Source organism: Sphaerodactylus townsendi, linkage group LG01 (assembly GCF_021028975.2).
Source record: "Sphaerodactylus townsendi isolate TG3544 linkage group LG01, MPM_Stown_v2.3, whole genome shotgun sequence".
Classification (NCBI taxonomy): Eukaryota; Metazoa; Chordata; class Lepidosauria; order Squamata; family Sphaerodactylidae; genus Sphaerodactylus; species Sphaerodactylus townsendi.
This window is the reverse complement of record NC_059425.1, coordinates 12,158,365-12,185,308: the sequence shown is the minus strand read 5'-3', so window position 1 is coordinate 12,185,308 and position 26,944 is coordinate 12,158,365. Positions and strand designations below refer to the sequence as shown.

The following is a 26,944-nucleotide window of genomic DNA, read 5'->3' as shown; positions in this document are numbered from 1 at the left end:
TGCGCGTATAGCCTCAGCCCTTGTAGATTCTGGCTGCTCCCATTACAGCTTAATGCGGCCCCAGGTGGCCATGGAGGAACTGGAGTCTAGACCAAATCCCCTGGCTAAGCCCATACTCATTCACCTCCAAATGGGACGAAGCAGTCCTCTCGGGAGAAAGCGAAGGACCGGCTCCCAGTTCAAAAGCGCAACCGGTTCTCCTCGGCTCGCACGACCATTGGGAGAAAATTGGATTTTTATTCTGAAAGCGGCAGTGGCCAAAGCACTCCATAGTTCTGGGCATGCCATGGTTGTTGTTGGTTACGACCAAAAAATTCATTTGGAAAGAAAGGATCTTGTAGGAATTCACTGACCACTCCCTCTCGCGGTGAACACATGAATTAGGGGGACAACTTCGAAGCTTCCCTGGAAACACTTACCCCGGCTTCATCAATAGCTGATGCCCGCTCTAATTGCTCCCGATACTCCCGGCATTCCACCGGCTTACCAAGATTTAGCCAGAGTATTTCAGGAGCAAGAATGCGATCAGTTGCCACCCCATAGAGACACTGACTGCAAAATGCGTAATATTGCAGCCAGGGGCACAGCTGCCCAAAGCGTAGAATCTACGCGCGATGAGTCCCAATGAGGAAGGAAGGAACTACGTGCCTTCTTGGACAAGAACCTGGCTGCCTAAGCTGGGTTCATACGGGCGTGAGCTACCAAACACACGTTAACATGCTGCTCCTGTTTTGTTTGTAAAAAAAGAAAGATGGCTCTTTACGGCTCTGCACAGATTACCGGGTAGGGACTCAGTGCGGTCCTCTCTGTCCAATAAGTACCTCTTTGCCATTAATCAGGGACCTGTTAAGACGCATTGGGCAAGGGGCGCATCTTTACTAAAGTTGGACTTGAGAGAAGCTTACTACAGGAGTCAGAATTGCAGAAGGCTATGAACGACTTGACTGCATTTAACCACTCCGAGAAGTTTGGACCGGAGTTTGGATATACTTGATAATGTACCGACTTAGGGTTAAAAGTGGAGCCCCCGGAGCTTTATGGCCCTCAATCAACGAAGTTCTCCATGATAGATTTATTGTGGCGACAAGGGAGTAGTTGGGTGTACTTAGATGACGTTTTAATTTATTCTGCAAGAACCATGGAGGAGCATGAAGCGTTGGTTCGGAAGTATTGAAGCGCTTTGCTCAACAACTCCCTCTTTGCCAAACTCTCGGAAATGCTCTTTCCACCAAACCTCTATTGACTGTATTTGGGTTACGGATCCTATCGCCGAGGGCACTGAAAATGGATCCTGCTAAAAGATTGATGCAGTCCTCCAATGGCCTGCTCCCCTACCAACGAGAAAAGAAAGGAGCTCCAATCTTTTTTCATGGGTTTTGCTCTTCAATTTCTATCGATGCGACTTTATACCCCAGATTAGGCCCAAAGAGCTGACTCTCCCACTCACACAGACCTCTTCTGCACGCGACTCAAGGGGAAAGATCCACTGACTGCCAAACCGGGCCCCTTTCCTGGTCTAAAGAATGTCCAAAACAGCCTTTCAACTTTTAAAATCCGCTTTACTACCGAACCTATCCTGAAGCACCCTGATCCAGATCTCCCATTTGTGGTTCACGTGGATGCCTCGGACAAAGCGCTTGGGGCAGCCCTGTTGCAGAAAAATAAAGATGGTAGGCTGGTTCCGTGTGCTTATTTATCAAAGAAATTCTCGGTGCTGAGCTCAACTGGACTGTGGGGATAAAGAGACTGCGGCCATCAAAGTAGCACTCTCCACTTGGCGCCACTGGCTGGAAGGGGCTAAACACCCCTTTCAAGTTTGGTCGGATCACAAGAACGGCGCCCTCTCCACCCCCCTCAAGATGTCCCGAGCAACTTCGTTGGGCGATTTCTTTTCTCGTTTCTCTTTCACGGGTCCATTTTTTCCCCGGAAAAACCAATAAACTGGCTGATGCGCTCTCAGCGCCTTCCGAGGGGGTGGAGCCAGCTTCACCGGGACATTCAGCGCACTGTTCTCTCCCCCTCCCAATTAGGGCTGGCTGTCACCCGATCTCAGACATCCACTCCTCCTTCTCCGCCCACTCCCACCCTGGTCTCTCCTTTTCTCACGGGAACTTGAGGAGGCGGGGCTACGTGAGCCTCGTGAGGCGACTCCCAATTAGCGTTTGGAGAATGGCGTTTGGCGGCGAAGGGATTGTTGGTACGTGCCTCCCCCCCTCCGCAAGCAGGTTCACCGAGGCCTGCCATGATGCCCGCTCGGCTGGACATTTTGGCTTTCTAAAACTCTGCATTTGGCCCGCCGTCAGTTCTGGTGGCGCGCGATGCGCCAAAAGACATTGAGGCGTATATTAAAGGTTGCTCTGTTTGTGCAGAAGCCAAGAGCGTTCCGGGAAAGCCCCATGGTCTGTTGAAACCTCTCCCGGTGGCCTCCCGCCCCTGGGAAGTCATCTCCATGGATTTTATTACAGATTTGCCAGAAAGTCATGGCAACACGGTCCTGTGGGTGGTGGTGGACTTATTTTCTAAACAAGCCCATTTTATTCCCTGTGCTTCCACCCCTCCGCTCCTAAGTTAGCGCGTCTGTTCATTCAGCATGTTTACCGTCTACACTCCGCCCCCCCCGTTAAGGTGGTCTCCGACCGCGGCCCCCAATTCATTTCAAAGTTCTGGAAAGCTTTTCTAGGGTTGTTAGGGGCCGCCCCGGCAGTTGCCGCCTGCGTTCAAAGTGACGGTGAGTCGGAGAGAACGAACAGAACCCTAGAGCAATATTTACGTTGTTACACCAACTACCACCAAGACGAATTGGTCGCGAGCTAATTCGTTTGCGAATGCGTACGCCTATAACAATGCGGTTCATAGCAGTACAAAAAAAGACCCTTGAGGAAATTGTGTCCGGTCGTTCCTCCCGCCGTTGCCGCAACTACCTGCGGAAGCATTGGATCCTCCAGAGTTTCAACAATGGATTTCATCTCTGGCAGAGGGGTGGAAAACGGTCCAGACTGCCTTACAACAGGCTAAAGACTCCCAAAAGCTGCAAGCGGATAAGCACCGCTCGGATTTCCCTCTGCGAGTGAAGCCTGGGTGTATTTGTCTACCAAAAATCTCAGAGACGTGCATAAATTTTCAAAACTAGGCAAAAGATTCATTGGGACCTTTTCAGATTACTAAAGTGATTAATGATGTCACTGCCCGATTCGATTTGCCTAACTCTCCTAGTAACATTCATCCTGTCTTCCATTCCAGTTTACTCAAGGAGGCTCCCGTTTCCGATGCCTGGCACGACCCGCCGGAGAGACCCCCCACCGACTATTATTGATGGCCACAAGCATTACGAAATTGACGCCATCCTGGACTCTCGCTTTAATCGCAAACGCTTACAATATTTAGTCTCTTGGGTGGGGTATTCCTCTGGGTATAATCAATGGGTTTATTCCGAAAATATTGACGCCCCCGCCCTGATTTCTGCTTTCCACCGCGCCTTTCCGCACAAACCTGGGGGGGAGGGGTCTTTTTTAAGGGAGGCAGAGTGTAAAGGATTCAATGGTGTTGATGAGAGGGACAGCCGCCTGGCCTTGACTACATTCCACAGCCCGGGCGATGGGCCAGCTTCTCCGGCGGAGACCTTATCTCTGCGAGGGAGATGAGACCTCCGTTCCCATGGGAATCCAGGAGGGGGGATGGGATGGACAGAGTTATAACCTGTGTTTCTGGCGGGAGATCTTATTCCTGCCACTGCGTGTACATGAGCTTTCTACGATGTCTGAATAAACGGTCTTTTACACCAAAGAGCCTTTTATTTCTGCTTCTATGGAATTCCTTACATGGAGACTGCAATGCAAGAGATGTTGCAGAAGTCCCACACCCGGGCCCCACGGTGCCTGGCCGCATCCAATCGGGCTGCTACGGTTACCAATCTCCAGGTGGCTCCTAAAGATCTCCCAAAATTGCAAACTGATGTCCAGTCTTCAGTTCTGCTGAAGCAGATGGGAGCTTTGAAGCTTGGACTCGACGACTGTTTATGCATGCACAACTTATCCCGCGGCTATTTGCTTTACAGTGGGCAGAGCCTGTGCAGTGCAGTAGTTTAGAGCAACAGACTCGAATCTGAAGAACCAGGTTCAATTCCCGCTTCTGCACATGAAGCCTGCTGGGTGACCTTAGGCCAGTCACCGTTCTCTCAGAACTCCCTCAGCCCTGCCTCCCTCACAAGCAGGGGTGGAGCAAGGGGGAACTGAGCCCCGGATACACACGCGCCCCGCACCCTGCTGTGGTGTTGCCCACCCCGCCACGCCCCTGCTGCAGCGGTGCCCAGGGTATTGCACCCTCTGTCCCATTGGCGCTACGCCACTGCTCACAAGGCGTCTGTTGTGGGGAGAGGAAGGAAAAGGAACTTGCAAGCCACTTTGAGACTCCTTACAGGAGAGAAAGGCGGGGTATAAATCCAACGCTTCTACTGTTCTTCACCGAGGAGTGCCATCCTCTAGGCAGGGCCTGGGGATATCCCAGAATTACTGCTGATTTCCAGACTGCAGAGATCAGTTCATCTGGATAAGGGCTGCTTTGGAGGGTTGATTTTATGGCACTATGAGAAAGAATTTGGGGAAAACTCAGTGTCACAATTTAGGGTTGCTGAGGGCCAGCTGGGAGATCTCCCAAAATTACAACTGACCTTGAGGCTACACAGATCTGTTCCCCTGGAGAAAATCGCATGCCATGGAGGGAAGACTCTACAGCATTATACACCCCTCTAAGTGTCCTCTCTGTCCCCAACCCTGTCTTCCCCGGGTTCCACATCCAAAATCCCTAAACAGAAGTTGGCACCCTAACTGGCACAGGCCTTGGAAGTAGGGCTGCTGACTCTTGGGTCGATTCCGCACTTGCGTTATCGACCTAAATTCGAGCTGTGTTCGACCTAAGTGCTCCGCCCAACCACTGGGATTGACGTGGTTTTGTACTAGCTTTGCCCCGTGTAATGGTCAAATTTCCGACTCCAGTTGGGAACTACTACTTTTTCAGGGAACGACGCTCAAACTCAGCTTGATTCCAGTAAAGTGCAGAATCTCTGGTCCCCCATTCAGCCAATCACAGCTGAGTGTTTTGGGCATGCGTACAGCTGGCCAACCAAAAAACGCCACCGTCCCTCCATTCCTGTGGCAGTTTTTTTTATAACGTGTGTGGGGATAGACGAAACATGGCCGTAGAATCGGAACGGAGCGGCGAAGAGGCACAGGATGATTTCGCCCTCCGAGCTGGGATCAAGCTGGTTGCAGTGGGGAACAACAATGGCTTCGACCTAGGTTAGTACGCTTCTCAGGGAACTGGGTTGAACCTATTTTACTCATATGTGGAATCGCCCTTGGTTGGGAAACACCTGGGTTTTTTTAGGTGTGGTACCTGGGGAGGGTGGGGTTTAGGGAACCGTGGGGCTTCAGCCAGGTAGAATGCTGTAAAGGCCAACTTCCAAAACAGCTATTTTCTCCGGGGGAGCCAACCTCTATCAGCTGGAGACCGGCTGTCCTACCTGGAAATCTCCAGGCCTTTGTAGACCGAGTGGTGATAAGAGAAACCATAGAAACCGCAGTCTGGGTATGTTGACGATAGGGAGCTATTTTAAGGAAGTGTTTCTGCTAAAGGTTTACTTTGCCTTGCTGGATTCCATTTTGTATAATTTTTAATATTCTTATAGGAAAGACGGCACACACATGCTGTGATCCGAGGTGTATGAACATAGTGACTTACACCCCAGGAAAAGTTTGAATTATAGCTGTTTGAGGGCATCAGACTGATGAATGTATGCACGTCTGATTTTTTTTAAAAAAAATTGTATTTATAATCTACAGGAATAGGCTCGATAAGCCCTGGGCGAAATAACTACTAATCTGGAAGTGTTATTGCCTCTTGTGCATTTTCTTTGTAAAAGCAGTTGGCCTGATGTACATTTTTCTTGTATATGTTTCTCGTGAAGGCATCTGTGTATGCCTGATATTTTGTACGGTATACCAGTGAGTAAAAAGAAGACGTTTGGACATTTATTTTTGGAATCTGTAGGGTATGTTCGTCCTTTGGCTTTTAGGGGCAGACTGGAGTGATTATTATCCACCTGGAGGCGGGCAACCCAACTTGGATGGGTGTACCGGCCTTGTGCACCGTGATCATGCGGCAGACCAAGAGGACCCCCCCTTCCACAGTTCCAGCTCTGCAAGGCATCCTTGGTGGCTCCAGTGCCCAGATCTTCGTTTCACCCCGTGCCAGCGTCTCCTCGGTCCTTCCAAAGGTCGTCCGCTGCTCAGAAACCTCCACCTGAAAGTCAGTGGAGTGGAGTGAATATCAAGACTGTCGCCTTTGCAGTGTGCTATTTTAGACTCTCTCTCTCTCCTCGCCCCCCCTTTTTTTACTTAGAACCTGAGGGGAAAGTATTTCTATCTGACATTCACTGGAAATAAAATCCTGCCTTCAGGTAAGCTTCCATCCGAGGGGGGGAAACCCGACAATGTTTGGTATGGAAAAGCAAGACCTGGGTTTTCTTTTTCCGCAGGGCTAGTGTGATCTTGGGGTGTATCGACAGAGGCATAACATCCAAATCGCAAGAAGTCATAGTCCCCCTGTGCACTGCACTAGTCAAGCCTCTCTTGGAGTGGAGGGTGAGAGATTTGGGGATGTTCAGTCAGGAGGAGGAGAAGGAGGAGGAGGAGGAGGAGGAGGAGGAGAAGGAGAAGGAGAAGAAGAAGAGGAAGAGAGGAGGAGGAGGAGGAGGAGGAGGAGGAGGAGTTTGGATTTATATCCCACTTTTATCTCCTGTAAGGAGCCTCAAGATGGCCTACAAGCTCCTTTCCCTGCCTCTCCCCACAACAGACACCTTGTGAGGTAGATGGGGCTGAGAGAGTTCCCAAGAACTGTGACTAACCCAAGGTCACCCAGCAGGTAAGTAGGAGTGCAGATACACATCTGGTTCACCAGATAAGTCTCTGCCACTCACGTGGAAGAGACACTGTCTTATTTTCAGGGAAACACGGTAGCTTCCTAGGGCGCACTTATTCTATCTTGTCATTGGAAATTTTCAGCCCTCAAGGCTGGGAAGAATCCCTGAAGATGTGGTGCAAGGGGGGTTCTGAGCATGTACAAAGAGAATTTTGCATCAGAAAAAAAGGATCCAGGGCTGGCAGGAAAGCTTTCTCCCTGCCATTTTTTTAAAAGGACACTATCGGTGTGATTCTGTTGGGGTTTTGAGACCTTTCCATGACCGAAACTACCTTCCAGAGTATTTTAAGATGTGGGTTTTAACCTTTCCAGTTCCTCCACCACCACCCCCTCCACGTTTTGCCTGAGAAATAGACCTTGCCTCCAGCAGACCTGACATTTTCAAGCGAGAAGATGTGCTCCCAAAATCTATTTATGCAACCGCGCTGTGAAACGAAAGAAACCTCAGCTTGGGTTGGAAGGCTGCCAAGTCTTTGGGAGACTCAAGATTAGCTCATGGATCAGAAGACTTAAGAGTTGCCCCCTGTCCGTCCCCCCTCCCCAAGGGCTCATGTGTCTTCAAATAGAAGCAGTACTGCCAAAAATTCAGCTGCTGATGTTTTTGCTCTCGCCCAGTACAGGGAAATAAAGCTGAACCTGATGGACACCTGCCTGCGTACAATACTGCAAAGATGCAACAGTCTTGTCAAATAAAAAAGGTAAAGTTTTTTAACAGAAAGGAAGAAACTATGAAAATGAACAGAACTTGGCTGCCAGTGTTGAAAAATACTAGTCAAGACAGTGTCTAACCAGCTCCACACAAACACAGGATGACCATAGACAAAAGAAACAAAGGCCAGGATACTTCTATTCAGATGCTCCCACCAGTGACCTTGCTATCTCCATTGTTACTCCCATGCTATAGTCTTCATTGTTACTCATACTTCTATTCAGATGCCCTCAACTATTGACCTGGTTGCCTTCTTTGTTACTCACAGACAATGTTTCTCCACCCACCCTGGACACTCCAACAGATATATATACTCCACTTGCTTTCCCAACATCAGATCCTCTGAAGATGCCAGCCACAGATGCAGGCGAAACGTCAGGAGAGAATGCTGCTAGAACACGGCCATACAGGCCGGAAACCACACAGCACCCAAGTAAAGTTTTCCCTTCAGTCGTGTTCGACCCTGGGGTACCACTGCAAGCAGTGATTTCATAGGCAAGCCATTTTGTGGGGTAGTTTGCCATTGCTTTCTCCGGCTATTCTTTACCCCCTAGCTATGTGCTAGGTACTCATTTACCAACCAAGGAATTGGATGGATAGCTGAGTTGACCGTGAGCCAGCTGCCAGGATATCTGACCCACAAGGGGCTCGAACTCCTGACCGTGTGAGTGGCAGTGCAAGTGTAACCTCTAACTGTGGGTTCTGTGGGGCAGTACTTGGAATGAGTTGCAACAACAATTTTTAACAACAAAATGGTTTACTTTTCTTTACAATTAACACTTTTAAAACATCAACATTTAACGTTACAATTCAAGGTCCTGTTCAGGTTGCATTTCAAGTCCTTCTATTTACAGTCTACTGATATTGCCAAGTCCAAATCTTCTTTGCAAGTTGGCTGGCTCCTGAAGACTCCAAGGGCTTGATGAACAGGTTGCAACATGATGAAGGTCTCCAGGAGAACTCTCACCCATTACAACCACAAAAGAAACCCTGAAACAATAAACTCCAACATTTACAACACAGCAAAACAACAACTACCTTCCCAGTAGTTCCCAACAATATTGAAATTACCTTAACAAGGTGTTAAGGGCTTATAGAAATCAAGGTCCGAGTCTGGTAGCCTTGTTCTTCTGCAAAAGAGCTCTTTCAGCCTCTCTGCTGCTCCGAGTCTCCACCCCTTACTGGGTCAACCCATTCTGGGCCAACCCATTCTGGGCATGGGGGTTACACAAGCACTTAACCACTACGCCACGTGGTAACAGTAATAGAGGCAGAAAGGGTACACAGTCCGATAAATAATCATAAATACCACCCCCAAATACTCTGCCTTAAGTATAATAAATGCAACAATTGTTGGAATAGATACATGCAGTATTGAAACGGAACATAATTTTTATTTATTTATTTATTTATATTTTAGGTTACTATACCGCCCTGTCCCCGAAGGGCTCTGGGTGGTGCACAACATATAATAATAAATACAATCATAAAACCAGTATAATTGACTAAAACTTATAAAAGCAGCGAGACTAACTAACTATTAACATTTAATATAAGCATAGATATAAACGTAGGTGGCGCCCAATAGCCTAATATCAAATTCTTCCCCCAAGAGAGAAACGGCAGGTCTCAGCAGGTGTTATAGGCCCAGATGTAGGGGCCAGAACAGGGGGCACTATCAGCGGCTGGTCCCTCCAAAGGCCCGGCGGAACAGCTATTCCCTCCCGCAGGGCCCGGACAGCTGGTGGAAGAGCGTTCCACCAGGCCGGGGCCAGTAGCTGTAATGCTACTATACAAAAGACTCAAAATGCAGAGAGACTATGTCTTAAAAGAACATACCACAATGTAAACAAATTAAAAGCAATGTAACATTTAAAAATGCAAAGCCGCTTCTACAAACAGTCCACATGGGAATTGTGAAAACACTGGTCCAACGTTTAACAGGAGGATGGAACGGGAGCACTAGTCATCCGTTTCGCAAAACAGGGCCGCTATCATGGCCAGTCATACACCGGGTCTGACAATAATTCCCCTCCTGGTGAGAGGTAGGGAGGGTAGCTTGTATTTCCCTCTCCCACCTGGGAATCTACAACCTGTTGTTTTGGTTAGACACCTGGGGTTATTAAAATAGTATTTATTATTTATAAATATTATTTTAAAAAATATTTTAAAAAATAACATTATTTATTAGATCAGGGGTGGGCAATTATTTTTTCCATGGGGCCGCATAAGAAACAGAAAATATTGTGGAGGGCCAGGCAGGGGGGCGAGGGGCTTTTGAAAGCCCCGCAGAAGCCGGCAGCCAAGGCAACCGGCTTCTGCGGGGCTTTCCAAGGCGCCTCGCTCCCCAGCAAGGCAGGGGGGCGAGGGGCTTTTGAAAGCCCCACAGAAGCCGGCAGCCAAGGCAACCGGCTTCTGCAGGGCTTTCCAAGGCGCCTTGCTCCCCAGCACAGCAGGGGGGCCAGTCAGGGTCCTCCGGCGGGCCAGATGTGGCCTGCGGGCCGTATAATGCCCAGGTCTGTATTAGATGATGATGATGACAATGACATGCATGTTTTCCACTGAAACAATGTCCCACCCATCTATTGGTTGGCTGAAACAGCAGTTCAGGGAAATATATGCATCAGACATTTATTGACAAAAACGTGAAACCCCGCCCAAAAACCCTTTCCAATAGGAAAGAGGTCTCGTTGCCTTATCCAGAGCCACGCCTCCTATCCCAGAGAGACCTGATTCTTCCCTCCACATCCGACTTCTCTTAGATCTCCACACACCAGAAACCACCTCCCCTGAAGAATATGGTGGCTTTGGAGAGGGGAATCCGTGGCATTACAACCTGCTGAGGTCTGGTCCCTATTCAAAACCTGCCTTTCTCTCTCACACACAGTGGCTTGCAATCTTGTGAAAATGTGCACATAATTGCACTACATGGATGAACATAAGAACTAGCCTGCTGGATCAGACCAGAGTCCATCTAATCCAGCACTCTGCTACTCGCAGTGGCTCACCAGGAGCCTTTGGGAGCTCACAGGCAGGATGTGAAAGCAATGGCCTTCTGCTGCTGCTGCTCCTGAGCACCTGGTCTGCTAAGGCACTTGCAATCTGAGATCAAGGAGGATCAAGATTGGTAGCCATAGATCGACTTCTCCACAAATCTGTCCAAGCCCTTTTTAAAGCTATCCAGGTTAGTGGCCATCACCACCTCCTGTGGCAGCACATTCCAAACACCAATCACACGTTGCGTGAAGAAGTGTTTCCTTTTATTAGTCCTAATTCTTCCCCCCAGCATTTTCAACGAATGCCCCCTGGTTCTAGTATTGTGAGGTGCTGTGTAGTTTCGGCAAAACACTACGAAAGGGCACGGCTCCACAGAGGTTAGTTCTTGCCTCAACAAGCCACCGGTTTGGAAAAAACCGACGGCCTGTGAAAAAGTTGAAAAATATAAGCCAGACTCTAATTCATCTTCGGGTAGTAAAATGATTCAATTTCTTTGTTTGTGGCAGCAGACATTAGTATGTTTCATACAACACAGCAGGGGTTCCAACCAAGCAGAGCTCTGCTCAAACGTCTGTCATTACTGTATTGTCGACGGCTTTCATGGCCAGAAACGTCACAACACCCCAGTCCATCATTATTGTTCAGTAATGTTGATAGGGCAATTCTGAAAGTTATAGAATATTCAGAAGTGGCGAAGCTGACGACACCGTTAAGAGACAACAGTCGGGACAATTTTTTAGAGAACCGGAAATCTTTTTTACTGAATATCTTTTGCAAACCTTTTTAAATAGGGAAGGAGTTGCAGGGTTTGTCAGCTGAAGAAAACGGTTGATTGTAAACACTAGGATCCATTTAAGAAATAATGATTGAACTAATGTTTTAATTATAGGCACGAACAGAGTTCTTTCATCAAAGATGACATCGCTGGAAGTCAATGTATGATGTGTAATGGGTTGTGTTTTGCTTTTTTATGTCTGTGGGTTTTTTTATGCGTGAGAAAATAAGAAAAATATTTAAAAGGGAACGTTGATAGGGTGGCCAGCCCGTTTGGGAAATGTCTAGATTTGGGAGTAGAGCGTAGGGGGTGGGAAGAGATCTCAGCAGGGTATAACACATACATTTCACCTCCAAAGCTGTCCTTTCCTCCAGAGGAAATGATTTCTGTGGGTTGGGATCTGGATGGCTCAGCCTAGCCTGATATCTTCAGATCTTGGAAGTGAAGCAGGATGGGACTTGGATGGTTAGTACTTGGATGGGAGACCACCAAGGAAGTCCAAGGTTACACAGGCAATATAAAACCACCTTGCCCTAAAACCCCCATGAAGGGTCATCATAATGGCAGCCAGACTCCTTTCAGGAACATCTAACAGGGACCGGATCACACTGGTCCTGTATCAACTACACTGGCTGCCGATCGAGTACCGGGTCATGTTTAAAGTTTTGGTTTTGAACTTTAGAGCCATTCGCGGCCTTGGACCAACGTATCTACGGGACCATCTCTCCCTATATCGCCCTGTTAGGACCTCCGCTCCTCGGAGGCGGACTTACTGGTGATCCCTGGCCCCAAAGCGATCCTGCTGGCCTCTACAAGGGCCAGGGCCCTACCTGGTGGAACAGGCTTCCAGGTGAGATCAGGGCCCTGCGGGACATACAGAGTTTCCGCAGGGCCTGTAAAACGAACCTGTTATGGCCTCCCGTGGGCGCAGGGAAGGGGCTGAGGGAGTACTTTTAATGCTGTCTAAAAGTATGGAAATTATATATTTATGGTTCCTTTTTAGTGGGGATTGACTGTTTTAATTTAAATGTTGTATATGATTGTTTTAAATGTTTGTATATGATTGTTGGACACTGCCCTGAGCCCTCCAGGGGAGGGCGGTATACAAATTCAATAAACAAACAAACAAATAAATGAACAAACAAACAAACAAATACCTTGACAACATTTTTCCACCAGTAGCAATCAGTGAGATCTCTGGGCAGCCCTACATCTATGCCCAAATATCTGTCCAGGACGTTCATTGTTGAATGTGAATTTTTATATTATGTCTATACCTGTTAAAGAGATATACTTCATTTGAACATTGAAACCGACTGCAAACTGGGGACTGGTTTATGCATTATTTGCGCTGGCTACGGGATGAGCGAGTTGCATATATGTTACCACAGAGTAACGTGTTTACTAATAGTTAGCTAATAAGCTTAAGCCGACAAGGACTTATTAAATAAATCATTTTTATTTCGGACCCTCAGAGGGTCTGTTTTAGAATCAGAGGAGTCGCCCTGAGTATACAAAAGTCACAGTTCTTATAGGATAAAGACAGCTGATGCATCATAAATGTTGCAAAGCCAAACCCTGTCAATTCATGACGTTTCAATATTCCCATCATGGCGATACATTGTTAAATAGCATTCTTAAGAATATAGTTTCTCACATGGCTTGACTCTCTTTCTTTGCTTTAATTCTGCTTTGTCAGTTATTTTTCTACACACACACTTTCTCAGCTCATTGCTAAGTAAAAGTATCTTTTCTTTGGAATGTGGGAAGAGACAATAGGGGCTGTTTTGGAAAGCAAAGTACCTTTTGCTATTTCTGAGCCATAATTCTTAACACTAAAATGTCTTCAAGAAAACTTGCTTAAGTTACATATAAGTATACTTCAGTTGAAATAATCATTTAAATGCTTTATTTCTATTTTCTATTTTCTGAGTCTGTGCTTTAGTTGAAGATATTATTTTCAGAGCCTTTTACTTGCACACAAGCATTAAAAGTATCTTTTTCTGGAATGCAGGAACATTGAATGCTTTTTCTTAACAAAGACACTTTTTCATGATTCTGTGAAATGACTTTAAGCTGTATTTCTGCAAAAATATTAATTAGGTTGAGCTTTCGTGCATACATGAAAACAACAAGGTTGATGATATGCATTACATTAAGCAATATTTTAATATGGTGATTGTACTTATCGTGGCCCGGTTACGAAGTTGGTGTTTGGTTTCAACCCTATCTGTATACGCCATTTGCCCACAAACACCAACCAGGACAGCTTTTGTGCCAGAAATCTTGCTTCAAACCAGGCCCTGGGTGAGTAGACATTACCTCTCAGGCATGCACGCTGCAAACGTAGTGCTGTGGTCTCGTAAAGCGTGTGTGTTCACATTTTGGCGTGTGGGTGTTTTAAAGCAAGAAGTGGGTATCGAATGGGGCCGGCGGATAATTATTCCCACCCTCTCCAGCTTCGCCCAGAGCAGGAATGCTAACAGGGGAAATCAGCCAAAGCCGGAAAGGTTTGCACGGCCAATCTGCTCCTCGGGCCGCTCTCCGCTTTGTGGACAAGGCCAGAGGCAGCGGTTAGCAACCGTTGCCATGGCAATGCTAACAGCAGCCTGCCAGCCTGAGCCGGCAAGATGGATACCTTGGGGTCAGGTTTGGAGATTTCGAATGCAGGTGCCCTCAGTGGAAGCCAGAAGATGGAACTTATGGAGTTCAAGGTGGGCGGGAGAAAAGGAGATGGACTGGGGGGGGCTCCCCCTACCAAGACCCCTCCCCCAAGAAGTATGCCCCACAGTGGTGCCCACTGTTTGCCATGCTCAACGTTTGCTGGGTGAATATTGATGTCCTGGGCAAATTCCCAGGATCTTGCAAGGAATTCTATGATTTGGGGGAGGCTTCACTTCTCGTACTTTTGCCCAAGTTGTTGAAATGCATGCATTTTTTCCAAGGCAAAGGAAGATTTAAAGGGGGCTAGTGCTTGCACTAACTGCAAAGAAGCAGGGGTAAGGGGCAGAGGGGGTAGAAATTAAAACTGACCAAAAGGTTAACTTAAGGGGTTTTTTTAAAGGCAAGGGAGATCTACTGCCAGATTCTCCCCATTCCTTCTATTGATTTTATGCCCTTTTCTTATAAAACCTCACAAGAGATACAGACGATTATCTGCAAAGATTGGCGGTGAATTCTTTTAAAGCAAGGACGTCAGAATTCGTTGCCCCGGGGAAGACGGTGCTTGCGATTCATTGGGGCAGGGGCAGAGGGGGGATCCAGCAGGTTCTCACAGGTTCCCGAGAGTAGGTTACTCATTATTTGTGTGTGCCGAGAGGGGGTTACTAATGGGTGATTTTGCCACGTGATTTTGGCCTTAGTTACGCCCCTCCTCTCAGCAGCAGCGCGCAGAACTGGAAGCAGTCTAGCAGGAGGTGCACCGGCGTGCGTGGCAGCCTGCGCCTGCGTGCATTAGTTTCCCGCCCAAGGACCGGCGCAGCAGCTGCGTCCTTGCCACAGCCACGCCCCAGAATGCCCGGCCACGCCCCGTAGTGCCCCGCCCAGCCCCATTGGCGCTACGCCACAGTTTGAATCCCACCACCATGGGAACCTGTTACTAAAATTTTTGGATCCCACCACTGGGTAGGGGGGGGGGACTTTTCTTTCTCAATAAGGCTTAATCGGTACCAGGCAGCCTCCCATTTGAATTTTGAACCTGCCACTTCCATGGGTATATTTCATGGTCTGATGGAGGGGGTGTTTCTGTTTTGCTCTGTGAAGCAGGTGGGGCGTTTGGACGTTGATAGATGCCTGTCTGTGAATGATTCTGCAAGCCAATTTAATATGCCTTGAGCACCATTTCGCATGTTGGAATGTTTATGTGAATTTTTTTTCTTAGTCCAGGAAGTGCGTAAGGGACCAAGCTTCATAATATGATGTGGCCCACAAGTCAAGTGTTTATCTGCTTGCCATGAAGGGCAATATTCTTTACGTAAGCACAGAGGTGGGGTCCAGCAGGTTCTCACAGGTTCCCGAGAGTAGGTTACTAATTATTTGTGTGTGCCGAGAGAGGGTTACTAATTGGTGATTTTGCCACGTGATTTTTGCCTTAGTTACGCCCCTTCTCTCAGCAGTAGCGCGCAGAACTTGAAGCAGTCTGGCAGGAGGTGCACCGGCGTGCGTGGCAGCCTGCGCCTGCGTGCATTCGTTTCCCGCCCAAGGACCGGCGCAGCAGCTGCGTCCTTGCCACAGCCCCGCCCCGGAATGCCCGGCCACACCCCTGTCATGCCCCGCCCAGCCCCATTGGCGCTACGCCACAGTTTGAATCCCACCACCATGGGAACCTGTTACTAAAATTTTTGGATCCCACCACTGCGTAAGCACACGCAAAGGCCAGTGGGTGACTTGATTTTCCTCACTGGCATCACATTCAAATCCAGCCTTAGACATACAGTCCCACCACCGCTACCCCATTGTGAGCATGTAAGAGTCACAGCAGCATTTTCATTTGTTCATTTATTCATTTTACTTCATTTACGATCCACCTTTCTTCCCAGCGGGGATCTAACTTCATTCTCCTCTCCCCCGTTTCATCGTCACAGCAACCGTGTGAGGCGGTTCAAGTTGAGAGTCTGTGACTGGCCCATGGTCACCCAGCACATTTCTATGGAACAGTAAAGATTCAAACCTGGGTCTCCTAGTCTGACCATCTAACCCCTACCCATGATATTTGCACAGATACAGGAGAGCAGGGCCTGTGACTCAGGGAATATCTGAATCCTGCAAACTGCAAATCCACACTTTCCATATAAGTGGGGTGGGGGCATGTTCCGTGGAATCTGAACTTTCTTTGGAGGAAACTCCTACAAGTCAGTGGCCACTGGTCACCACACTTCCTGTATTTTGCCCTCAAAAACATTACTGTGTTTCCCCAAATATAAGACAGTGTCTTATATTAATTTTTGCTCCCAAAGATGCCCTATGTCTTATTTTCAGGGGATGTCTTATTTTTCCTGTGTTCTGTTCGTCGGGCATGCTTCCAAACAAAAACTTTGCTATGCTTAACTTTCGGGGGATGCCTTATATTTCGCACTTCAGCAAAACCTCTACCATGTCTTATTTTTTCGGGGATGTCTTATATTAGGGGAAACAGGGTAATTTAAACATGAGTGCACTTTTTCCCTAGTAGGTTCAGAGGCAGAAACGAGTACGTTTCCTTAGTAGGTTCAGGGGCAGAAACGAGTAATTCTTTGCACATAATGTAAAAGTATGCACGTGGCTCAGAACCAGAAGGTACAATTAGGACCGCACATCTTTTGGAAAAAGGGTTAAGGGGAATCAACAATGGTTGGCCATGACAGCAAAGCGGAGCCTCCACTTTCAGAGGCTATCTACCTCTGAATGCTGATTCTGGAGTCAAACCACAGAGGATGTCTATTGCCTTTGTGGATTTGCTTGCTGGCTCCCGAAAAGTATTTGACTGGCCACTGTTGCCCTCCAAATGCCGAGCGAAGCTATTGCTATACAATACCTCCCTCTGAAAACCACACAAGCCCTACCTGCCCATAGTCCTCTTTCTGGCAATCCCTCTTTTCCTCAGCCAAACCGACCTTTCACTTCTCTCGAACGACCTGCAATGTTCGCCTGCATTCTACTGCTGACATTTTCTCCTTTGGTTAAAAGCCCTTCATGATCCCCTGGTACCCTGGCTAACACCTGTGGACTATGATTCAAAAAACAGCAAAATATAGTGTCTAATCTATGTAAGATTAGGAACATAAGGGCCCAATAAGATCTTACACGGATAATGTGCACTTCTCCGGGCATGTCAAACCAGACGTTTAAATCTCCTTTTCCCATTTGCTTTGGCCGCCAGATAAACACCAAGATTGAGAACGAGAAATATCTTCGCTCTCATAAAGAAGTGGAGCTGCTCTTGGCAGGATTTCTCAGGTAGGATTCTCGTCTGTGGGAGAAAAGCTGCTCCAAGCAGGTGTCTGGAGAGAGAGCATATAAATTGTCTAAATAAATTCTGAATAATTTTTTTTAAAATGGAAATGTTGATGCTTAGCTCTCTGCCAATACAGGAGTATGCTTCAGTGTACTGAATGAACTCTAATGCAATTTGAGCAAAGCTTATCCAGTGATATCTTAATGCGGGGGTCCCTAACCTTTGGGGCCTATGGGAACCCTTTGGAATTCTGACACAGCGTAGAGCAGTGATAGCGAACCTTTTCGAGAGCAAGTGCCCAAATTGCAACCCAAAACCCACTCATTTATCGCAAAGTGCCAATATGGTAATTTAACCTGAATACTGAGGTTTTTGTTTAGAAAGAACGGTTGGCTCCGAGGCGTGTGTTTCTCAGGAGTAAGCTTGGTGGTAGTCGGTGGCTTTGCTTTGAAGCAACCGTGCAACTGTTCCAACAGGTGAATCATGACCCTAGGAGTGTTTACTCAGAAGCAAGCCCCATTTCCAGCAACCAAGCTTACTCCCAGGTAAAGGATCGCGCTTTAGTTTAACAGCGCTTAACAGGGTTACCTACACTACTTCCCCAAAACTAGGTCTTAGGTTTAATGCTAATAATCAAGCCCAGCGACCCAAGCCAACCTAAATGTGTGGGGGGGGGGCACTCTGTTTGCGCGTGCCCACAGAGAGGGCTCTGAGTGCCACCTCTGGCACCCGTGCCATAGGTTCGCCATCACTGGCGTAGAGGGTGCAGCCAGAATACAAATATCACAAAATGGCACCCGAACAAGGTGGATCCCGTCACAAAATGGCTGCCACAGCTTACCTTCAGTTGCACAATTGAAATCCTTGCGCTGTGGTGGCAGTTACCACCAAAGCTGTTTTTAAAAAAACATGGCACAATTAATACAATCTCCACTGGCTCATCGGAAGCCATGTTGGACAAAAGCCCCACCGCTTTCTAAAAGCTCTCGTTGGGCCCCAGGAAAGGTGTTGGCGGGCCCTACAGGCAGCATTTTGGGTATCCATGCCTCAATATTGCAGAGAAAAGGGCAAAGAGGAAGAGAAAGGACCACTCCCGAAGCAGCAAGAAATAACAAAACAAAGGAACGCTCTCCTTTTGCAAGGCACTGTGAGGGCTTGCAACAAAAGATGCAAATATGTTGTAGCAAAAGATTCAAAGCTCACCTGAAGGCTACGCCTCAAACAACCCCCCCCCCACACACACACATACTTTAAAGAAAAATCTCCAGCTCTGCAATAAACCATTCCAGTATTTAACTTTAAAATGTGCTATCCTGGCTTACCCTGCATTAGGAACATAAGAGCTCCATCAGTCCAGTGGTCTATCTAGTCCAGCATCCGCCAACCGGCTCCTCTGGAGGTCCAGCAACAGGGAATAGAGGCTGAGGCCTTTATAAGAAGTCCCCAAAGGATCAGAGCAGTGATCCATCTCTAGACGAGTAATCCCGTCTCACAGGGGCCAACCTGTTATCCTGAAGGTCCATCAGTAAGGCTAATCCTGGATCTACAAGAGACTCTTGCAAAAATATATATGCGCAGAAGATGTTCTACAGAAGATGTGATATATAGGTTTATATAGGATATGTGCAGAAGATTTTTATATAGGTTTCATGACCCTGCAGCTTTTGGGGATATTTTTCCAGGGGATGAGAGGATTTGGGGAGGAAAAAGAACTTAGCAAGATATAATGCTGTAGAATTCAGCCTCCAAAGCAGCCGTTGCTCCTGAGGAAGAAGAGTTTGGATTTATACCCCACTCTCTTGTAAGGAGTCTCAAAGTGGCTTACACACGCCTTCTATTCCTCTCCCCTCAACAGACACCTTGTGAGGTCAGTGGGGCTGAGAGAGTTCTGAGAGAACTGTGACCAGCCCAAAGTCACCCAGGAGGCTTCATGTGTCGGAGCAGGGAATAAAATCCAGCTCTCCAGATCGGAGTCCACCCGCTTTTAACCGCTACAGCACACTGGGAACCAATCGTGGTCACCTGGATGTAACAGTGGGAGATCTCCAGGTATCTCCAGGAGCAGCAGTGGCGTAGGAGGTTAAGAGCTCGTGTATCTAATCTGGAGGAACCGGATTTGATTCTCCGCTCTGCCGCCTGAGCTGTGGAGGCTTCTCTGGGGAATTCAGATTAGCCTGTACACTCCCACACACGCCAGCTGGGTGACCTTGGGCTAGTCACAGCTTCTCAGAGCTCTCTGATCCCCACCTACCTCACAGGGTGTTTGTTGGGAGGGGGGAAGGGCAAGGAGATTGTCAGCCCCTTTGAGTCTCCTGCAGGAGAGAAAGGGGGGATATAAATCCAAACTCTTCTTCTTCTTCTACCATCGGGAGGTTGTCAACCCTATAGGGTGCAACCTGCCCTTTCTTTAGCACGCTGTTCCATAAAACCAGTGGTTCCACAAAGATGTTGTGGGAATTTCCACCATTTCAAATCAACCAAGGCCACCTGGTGATTGACGCTTCACAGTGTGGGAGCTGGGCTGGAAATTGAGGCATCTGTTAAAGCCACAGAGCAATACTGGAGCGGTTCCAGAGTCTGGGCTCGGTCGAGTTCACGGTGTGCCCATTGCCTACCCTTGGAGCAGCGAGTTCTAATTTACAAGATTTCCTGGGGTGTTACCTTGAAGCTGCCCCGAATCGCCGTGAACTTTTCACCAGTTTCTCCCAGCCGTTCGCCGAGTTTAGTTTCCCCCATCTTTACTAATTGCTTTATCGATTCTCGATGAAGGAACTGTGTAATTCAGGGGGAGAAAAAAGGTCATTTTAATTGTTATAAATATTTCCTGGGCTCTGTAGCCGCGGTAGTTCCTTGTTAATATAAAATGGTTTTGTGTTCCCTCCCTCTGTCCCGCAAGGTGGATGCAGATGTAAATTACACGTTTCTCCTCCGCTGCTAATTGGCTTATTGATTCCCTATAGGAAAGGAGTAATTTACCAATTTGTCTTGCGCACCGTTGACAAGAGCCTACAAAATCAACAGGGAGAAAAAAGGGGATGTTTAAAAACTCCCTTTTAAAGGTCTATTCTCTCCCTGCTCTTTGTTATTTTTAGGAGCGTCTTGCTGCAAAGGCCGGAAAACATCCAAGAGTTTGCCGCAGGTGAGAACTGGCTTTAATTTCCCGTCGTTAGTAATCCAGGACGGTGCCCGCGGGCTCCACGGCACCTGCGAAGACCTTTCCTGAGTTCCACCAGGTGTTCTTAGAAAGTAGGTGGGGCTTTTGTCCAGCAGGGCTTCCGATTGGCCACTGGAGGTCTGGTTGGCTGTGTATTTAAAGAGATAATTTTGGCGCACAGCTGCCCGCACAGCCTTGGTTGTATTTGCTCTTACTCCTTATTCCCAGTGTGTTTTGTAAAAATTATTTGTCTTCTCCCAAGCGCTTGGACGACTCCTAAAGGTGCTCACGGGCTCCAAAAGATTGGGGACCCCTGCAGCAGACTATGGTATGATGGATATTGTTTACAAGGAGCAGCAGTGGCGTAGGAGGTTAAGAGCTCATATATCTAATCTGGAGGAACCGGGTTTGATTCCCAGCTCTGCCACCTGAGCTGTGGAGGCTTCTCTGGGGAATTCAGATTAGCCTGTACACTCCCACACACGCCAGCTGGGTGACCTTGGGCTAGTCACAGCTTCTCAGAGCTCTCTCAGCCCCACCTACCTCACAGGGTGTTTGTTGTGAGGGGGGAAGGGCAAGGAGATTGTAAGCCCCTTTGAGTCTCCTGCAGGAGAGAAAGGGGGGATATAAATCCAAACTCTTCTTCTTCTTCTACCTTGAACAATCAACTTCTGCGCAAATATTCATGTAAGCGGGGCCCACAAAATATATTTATTCAGATCGCTTCAAATCAGCCTTGCTGTTAATATACCCAAAGTATCTAAAAAGAGAGCCAGTGTTAGATGGTGGTTAGAGTGACAAGGGACTCAGGTTCAAAACCCTGCTCTGCCTTAGACACCTGGTAGGTGATCTTTAGCTAGTCCCACACTCTGTTTAACCTACCCCACAAGGAAGTTGTTACAAGGGAAAAATGGACAAACAGAAAACCGATGTGGTGTAATGGACAGATGGCAGACTAGAACTCAGAGCGATCGGGGTTTGAATCCCAGCTTCTGCTATGGGAGCTTGCTGGTAGGCCTTGGGCCTGTCACAAATTCTAAGCCTGGCCTACCTTGCAGGGGTGTTGTGAGAGAACGGAGGGAGAACCAGGTTCTAAAAGCCACTGTGAGTCCCAACTGGGGAGAAAAGCAGGCTGCAAATAATAAATAAATAAATGTGATGTATTGTCGAAGGCTTTCACGGCCGGAATCACTGGGGTGCTGTGTGGTTTCCGGGCTGTATGGCCGTGTTCTAGCAGCATTCTCTCCTGACGTTTCGCCTGCATCTGTGGCTGGCATCTTCAGAGGATCATAAATGTGACTTTGTAAGATGCTTGGAGTTGCCCCCGGGAAGAAAAGTACATACATACATACATAAGCCTTTATTGGCATAGTCAGAAAAAAGTTATATGAATTGGGAACAATTGCATGGATACATGATAGATAAAAGGCCCCACAGGGAGCACAACAAATACGTTCTACTGGGAACTCTCAACTATCTCCGTGATGAAATTGGCGATCTCTTCACAAAGAAGAAAAGTAGCATGTGAATATCAAAAGGAACACCAGCGGTTTGGATCGGCGGTTCTGTTCTACGAACAGAGCTCCTGCGAGCTTCTTGCGTCGAGATCAGGTTCTTCTGCCGGAGGAAAGAGCAGCTGTTAGCAAACGGGGTCAGAGGGACCGGAGCCAATTAAGATCCATAAGCCAAAAGCCACTTCCACGGCTGGGGAAGCCCCTGTTCTGTTTCGTTGACCTTGACGAGGGCTTCAGGGAACATCCTCAGACATTCCAACTGCTCAAGCTGACAGCGGTTCACAGCTGAGCTCCTGCAAGAAGAGACAAGGGATCGGCGGAGTAAATCTCGCCCAGCCTGCAGGGACAGAAAAAGCAATGTGGGACGGCTCAGGACTTGTAAGTTAAAAAGACAATTTTTTTTTGAACAGTTGGGGCCTTTCGGGAGTCAAAAGTCTGGAGACACAGCAGCTATCTCGAGATGAGAACCTGAAGCTCTCATACCGAGTGTCAAGAAGCAAGGCTCGGCCGCCGAGCGTACGGAAGCAGAATAAAAGCAAAGTGTCCCTTGAAACGCGCACAGAGTGTTCCTGACATGCGGAGCGCCTCGCCTTCGTCACGGAGTCGACACAGCACAGACTTGATTCGGAAGGAGAGCCTTCCCGATCGTGACTTTGAACATGTCACCTTTCAGCACCGAAGACCAAGGGGAGAGAAGGGGAGAAACGATTTAAGAAAGCGTAAATCAACAAGGCTTGAATTCTGGCAAACCGCTACGAAACTCAGGAGTGTCTGACAAATGTGGCTTCATCAGGTTGGCAACAAACAGAACGCACAGTACGGAGGGGAGGGGGGGCACAAAGACGGGAGCCTCCTTGACCGCCCCTTTCCACTGCAATGCATTCCTCTAAATAGAAACACAAAAGAGCTTGGATTTATACCCTGCTTTTCTCAACCGTAAGGAGACTCAAGGCGGCTTGCGAACTCCTTTCCCTTCCACTCCCCACAACAGGCACCTTGTGAGGTAGGTGGGGCTGAGAGTTCTGAGAGAACTGTGACTAGACCAAGGTCACCCAGCAGGCTTCGTGCGGAGGAGCGGTGAATGAAACCCGATCCGTCAGATCAGAGTCTGCCGCTCATGTGGAAGAGTGGGGAATTGAACTTGGCTCCCCAGATTAGAGTCCACCTGCTTTTAACCACTACACCAAATGCCTCCCCTGCCCTGAGTCTGAACGTGGCCCCACTTAGCCAGCTATTGCTCACCAGCAGAGTCTCTATGGCCATAGTGGCGAACCTTTGGCACTCCAGATATTATGGACTACAATTCCCATCAGCCCCTGCCAGAATGGCCAGCAGGGGCTGATGGGAATTGTAGTCCATAATATCTGGAGTGCCAAAGGTTCGCCACCACTGCTCTATGGCACAGGTGTCCAACTTGCGGCCCTCCAGATGTTATGGACTACAGTTCCCATCAGCCCCTGCCAGCATGATGCTGGCAGGGGATGATGGGAACTGTAATCCATAACATCTGGAGGGCCGCAAGTTGGACACCTGTGCTCTATGGTGACCAGAAGGTCTTCCTCAAGAGCAGCTCCCAGAGATCTCTGAACCGGAGACGCCGGGAATTTATGTATTTATTTGAATCATTTGTTAGCCGCCTTCTACCTTGCAGAACTCAAAGTGGCTTGACTGGGTACAAAGTGCTGTCAAGACACAATGAGCTTATGGCAAGGGGCTTTCAAGGCAAGTGAGAAGCAGAGGCAGTTTCCCATTGCCTTTCTTGGCAAAGTCTTCCTTGGTGGTCTCTCTTCTGAGTCCTGATCTTGCTTAGCTTCCAAGAGCTGACAAGATCCGATTAGACCATGCTACCTTCTTACCCTCAAGGTGGCTTGCAATGTAAGATAACAATTATAAAAAAAAAGTAAAAGACCTCAATTTAAAATCTCCAATTAGTACCGCCCATAAATAAAACATACATTAGTTGAACATAGTCCTAAATAAAACTGTCTTGCAATAATAGAATTGGAAGAGACCCCAAGGGCCCTCAAGTCCAACCCCCTGCAATTCAGGAACACACAATCAAAGCACCCCTGACAGATGTGCTATCCAGAACTGCCCATGGAGGTGTGGAGTCCAGCGAGGTTCTCAGCAGGTTCCCTAGAGAGTAGGTTACTCATGGGCCATTTGTATTGTGTGTGCCAAGAGGGGTTACTAACCTGAGGGATTTTGCCATGCGTGATTTTTAAGTACTTAGTTACTCTCCTCACTTCTCAAAGAACAGTGGCGCTTATGAACTCTGAAGCAGTCTATGCTTGGCAGGAGGTGCACCGGCGTGAGTGGCAGCCTGCGCCTGCGTGCATTCGTTTCCCACCCAAGGACCAGCGCAACGGCTGCATCCTTGCCACAGCCCCGCCCAGGAATGCCCGGCCATGCCCCCATTGTGCCCCGCCCAGCCCCATTGGCCCTCGGCCACAGTTTGAATCCCACCACAATGGGAACCTGCTACTAAAATTTTTGGATCCCACCACTGATCCAGCCTCTCTTTAAGAACCTCCAAGAAAGGAGACTCTACCACACTCCGAGGTAGCGCATTCCACTGTCAAACAGCCCTGACTGTCAGGAAGTTTTTTCCTGATGTTTAGGTGGAATCTCTTTTCCTGCACCTTGAACCCATCAATCCTGGTCCTAGTCTCTGAGGCAGCAGAAAACAAGCTTGCTCCCTCCCCAACATGACATCCCTTCAAATATCTAAACGTGGCTATCATGTCACCTCTTAACCTTCTCTTCCCCAAACTAAACATGTTCAGCTCCCTAAGTCTCTCCCCATAGGGCATGGATTCTAGAGCTTTTACTATTTTGGTTGCCCTCCTCTGGACCTGTTCCAGCTTGTCAATATCCTTCTTGAATTGCGGTGCCCAGAACTGTCTTCAGCTGCGTCCTGAAGACTGAAAGTGACAGTCCGGGCACACCTCCCTGGGAAGGTTGTTCCATGGAGTGCTGTGCAAGGGGAGGAAGAGAGCAGTGTGAGCTCTGTTAACTGAGTGGCGCCCCCTCCCTCCCCGCCTTGTTTTTCTGCATTTACCATCCATGCACTTTACCAACTTTATTATTCAACTTTATTATTCTCTTAGAGAGGAGCCTGGCACCTCTCCCTTTCTTGTTGGGGTGATCTTAATGAATTAGCTGTTAGGATACTTGTTATTGTTATATTGACCGCTGTTTTAAATGGATTTTAAAGGACTTAGTATTGTATTGTCTGTACTGACTTTTAATTGACTGTGTATCTATGGATGCTGTACACCGCCCAGAGCCCCTAGGGGATGGGGCGGTTTAAAAATCGAATGAATGAATGAATGAATGAATGAATGAATGAATGAATAACTGCGGGGCCACCACCGAAAAGGCTGTCATGTGCCCGGCAGGTGATGAGCTTTGACTGGTGGAAGAAAGTCACTCACTGTGATGTTAATTCCCGGGCAGGAATGTATGGAATTGAATTCAGGACTGTTTGCAAGACCTTCACCAAGTTAGCATCTCTTCCCTAACCCTCTCGCTTCCTCTGCTGTTACCGTTTCAGACTATTTCACCAATCCAGATCTCCCCGAGAAAATCCAGCAGCAGCTGATGGAGAAAATGAACCAGGCCGTTTAACAGTCAACACCACACTTTGGCCCTTAATAGAGGAAGACAACCCCTTCTTTGTCACACACACCCATTTATATTTCCTTTATCCAAAAGGTCCCAGATATGGAGCCCCTTGCTGTACAAAGCTGTTCAGGGCGCTCACTTTCTTTTGAATTCCTTGTAACTTCTTCCACTCTGGCTCCTAATAAAGTGAAGCCACATAAACAAGCAGGGTTCAAGTGATCAACAAAGCCATACAAGAGCATCAAACGATGAACCCAACGAAAACGAATTTCACTGTAGTGCCCCAAACACAGAAAAGGCTCAAGAGACTAAATACGCCAACGAGTGCCAGAGAACTGAATCGCCACAGTGCAAATTGGCCCAGTGGAGACTAGAGAATCGTAATTCAGCAATAAATCTCCAGATAGTTTGTGAGCAACTGCAAAGACCAGGAAGAGCTGAGGAGGTGGGCTTGGCACCCTGCGAAACGCTTCTACTGTCCAGCGAAATCGTTCTCCCGTTACTGCTTTTCAAGGTGGACACTATTACAATAAGAACTGTTTGAATAGTACACAGAGTACCTTTACTTGCCATTTGGCGGTTTTGCCACCGCTTAATTAGGGCGCTACCACTTTAAGGATGGACTCCCTGCGATACAGCGTGCCTTGTCACATTTTTATGTGGTTCTGATCTGTGTTTCTTTATAGGGAATTTGGGATCTTTGGCGTGTCAGACAGGTGCTCAGCCGCTAAGCCACAGCTCCTCCCACTTTTTTGGTGTCTTACCTAAGGAGACCGAAGCGCTGGCAACACACTGCATTTATTTAAATGCAAGACTAGGTTTTCTCTCTTCCACGTATGCCATCCCAAAAAAACGGCATTGTAAATTCATGTCCAGCTTTACAGTTATAAAAATAAAAATCTTCTCTGTTTAATATTTGGCCGTGGGGGTCATCTTACATTCAGGACTGTCTTCTTTTTGAGTAAATACAGTAGGCGTGCACCCAAGTCTCAGAGCTCTAGACCCGGCCATAGACAGCAGCTCATGCTTGGGTACAGGTCAGAGGCTAGAATGTGAAGGGCTGTCTCCTACTATATGTCCGTGTGCACAAACTACGGTCATCAGGCATGTGGGATCGACCAGAGTCTGGGGCCTTCTCCAGCGTGGCTCCAACCTGTTGAATGGACTCCCTGAAGAGGTGATGGGGCCCCTCCTTGGAGATTTTCAGGAAGCACTGCAAAGCGTGCCTCTGTGCCAAAGCTTTTGAGGGGGTTTGAATGGT

At 47.9% G+C, this 26,944-nt stretch overlaps 1 protein-coding gene across 4 annotated transcripts; it reads left to right on the top strand.

Moving 5' to 3' along the window:
* Positions 1–13,912: 13,912 nt before the first annotated feature.
* RIIAD1 (regulatory subunit of type II PKA R-subunit domain containing 1) lies at positions 13,913–26,596 on the top strand. 4 transcript variants are annotated; one of them, XM_048483559.1, is made up of 5 exons: positions 13,963–14,170; positions 17,314–17,390; positions 20,481–20,527; positions 25,613–25,701; positions 26,264–26,596. In XM_048483559.1, the coding sequence occupies exons 1-4, from the start codon at positions 14,087–14,089 to the stop codon at positions 25,684–25,686; spliced, it is 282 nt and encodes a 93-aa protein (XP_048339516.1). In that variant the 5' UTR covers positions 13,963–14,086; the 3' UTR covers positions 25,687–25,701; positions 26,264–26,596. The 4 variants fall into 4 exon arrangements, with proteins under 4 accessions (XP_048339524.1, XP_048339497.1, XP_048339516.1 ...); XM_048483567.1 differs by lacking the exon at positions 20,481–20,527 and having other exon boundaries at positions 13,913–14,170; XM_048483549.1 differs by having other exon boundaries at positions 13,972–14,170; positions 25,613–26,596.
* The last annotated feature ends 348 nt before the right edge of the window (positions 26,597–26,944 follow it).

Excerpts from the sequence above, each read along its gene's own strand:
- RIIAD1 (XM_048483540.1), top strand. The coding sequence starts at position 14,087 with ATGGATACCTTGGGGTCAGGTTTGGAGATTTCGAATGCAGGTGCCCTC. Across the intron at positions 14,171-17,313 it reads TGGAACTTATGGAGTTCAAG|ATAAACACCAAGATTGAGAA; the intron begins GTGGGCGGGAGA and ends TTTGGCCGCCAG. Across the intron at positions 17,391-25,612 it reads CTCTTGGCAGGATTTCTCAG|ACTATTTCACCAATCCAGAT; the intron begins GTAGGATTCTCG and ends TTACCGTTTCAG.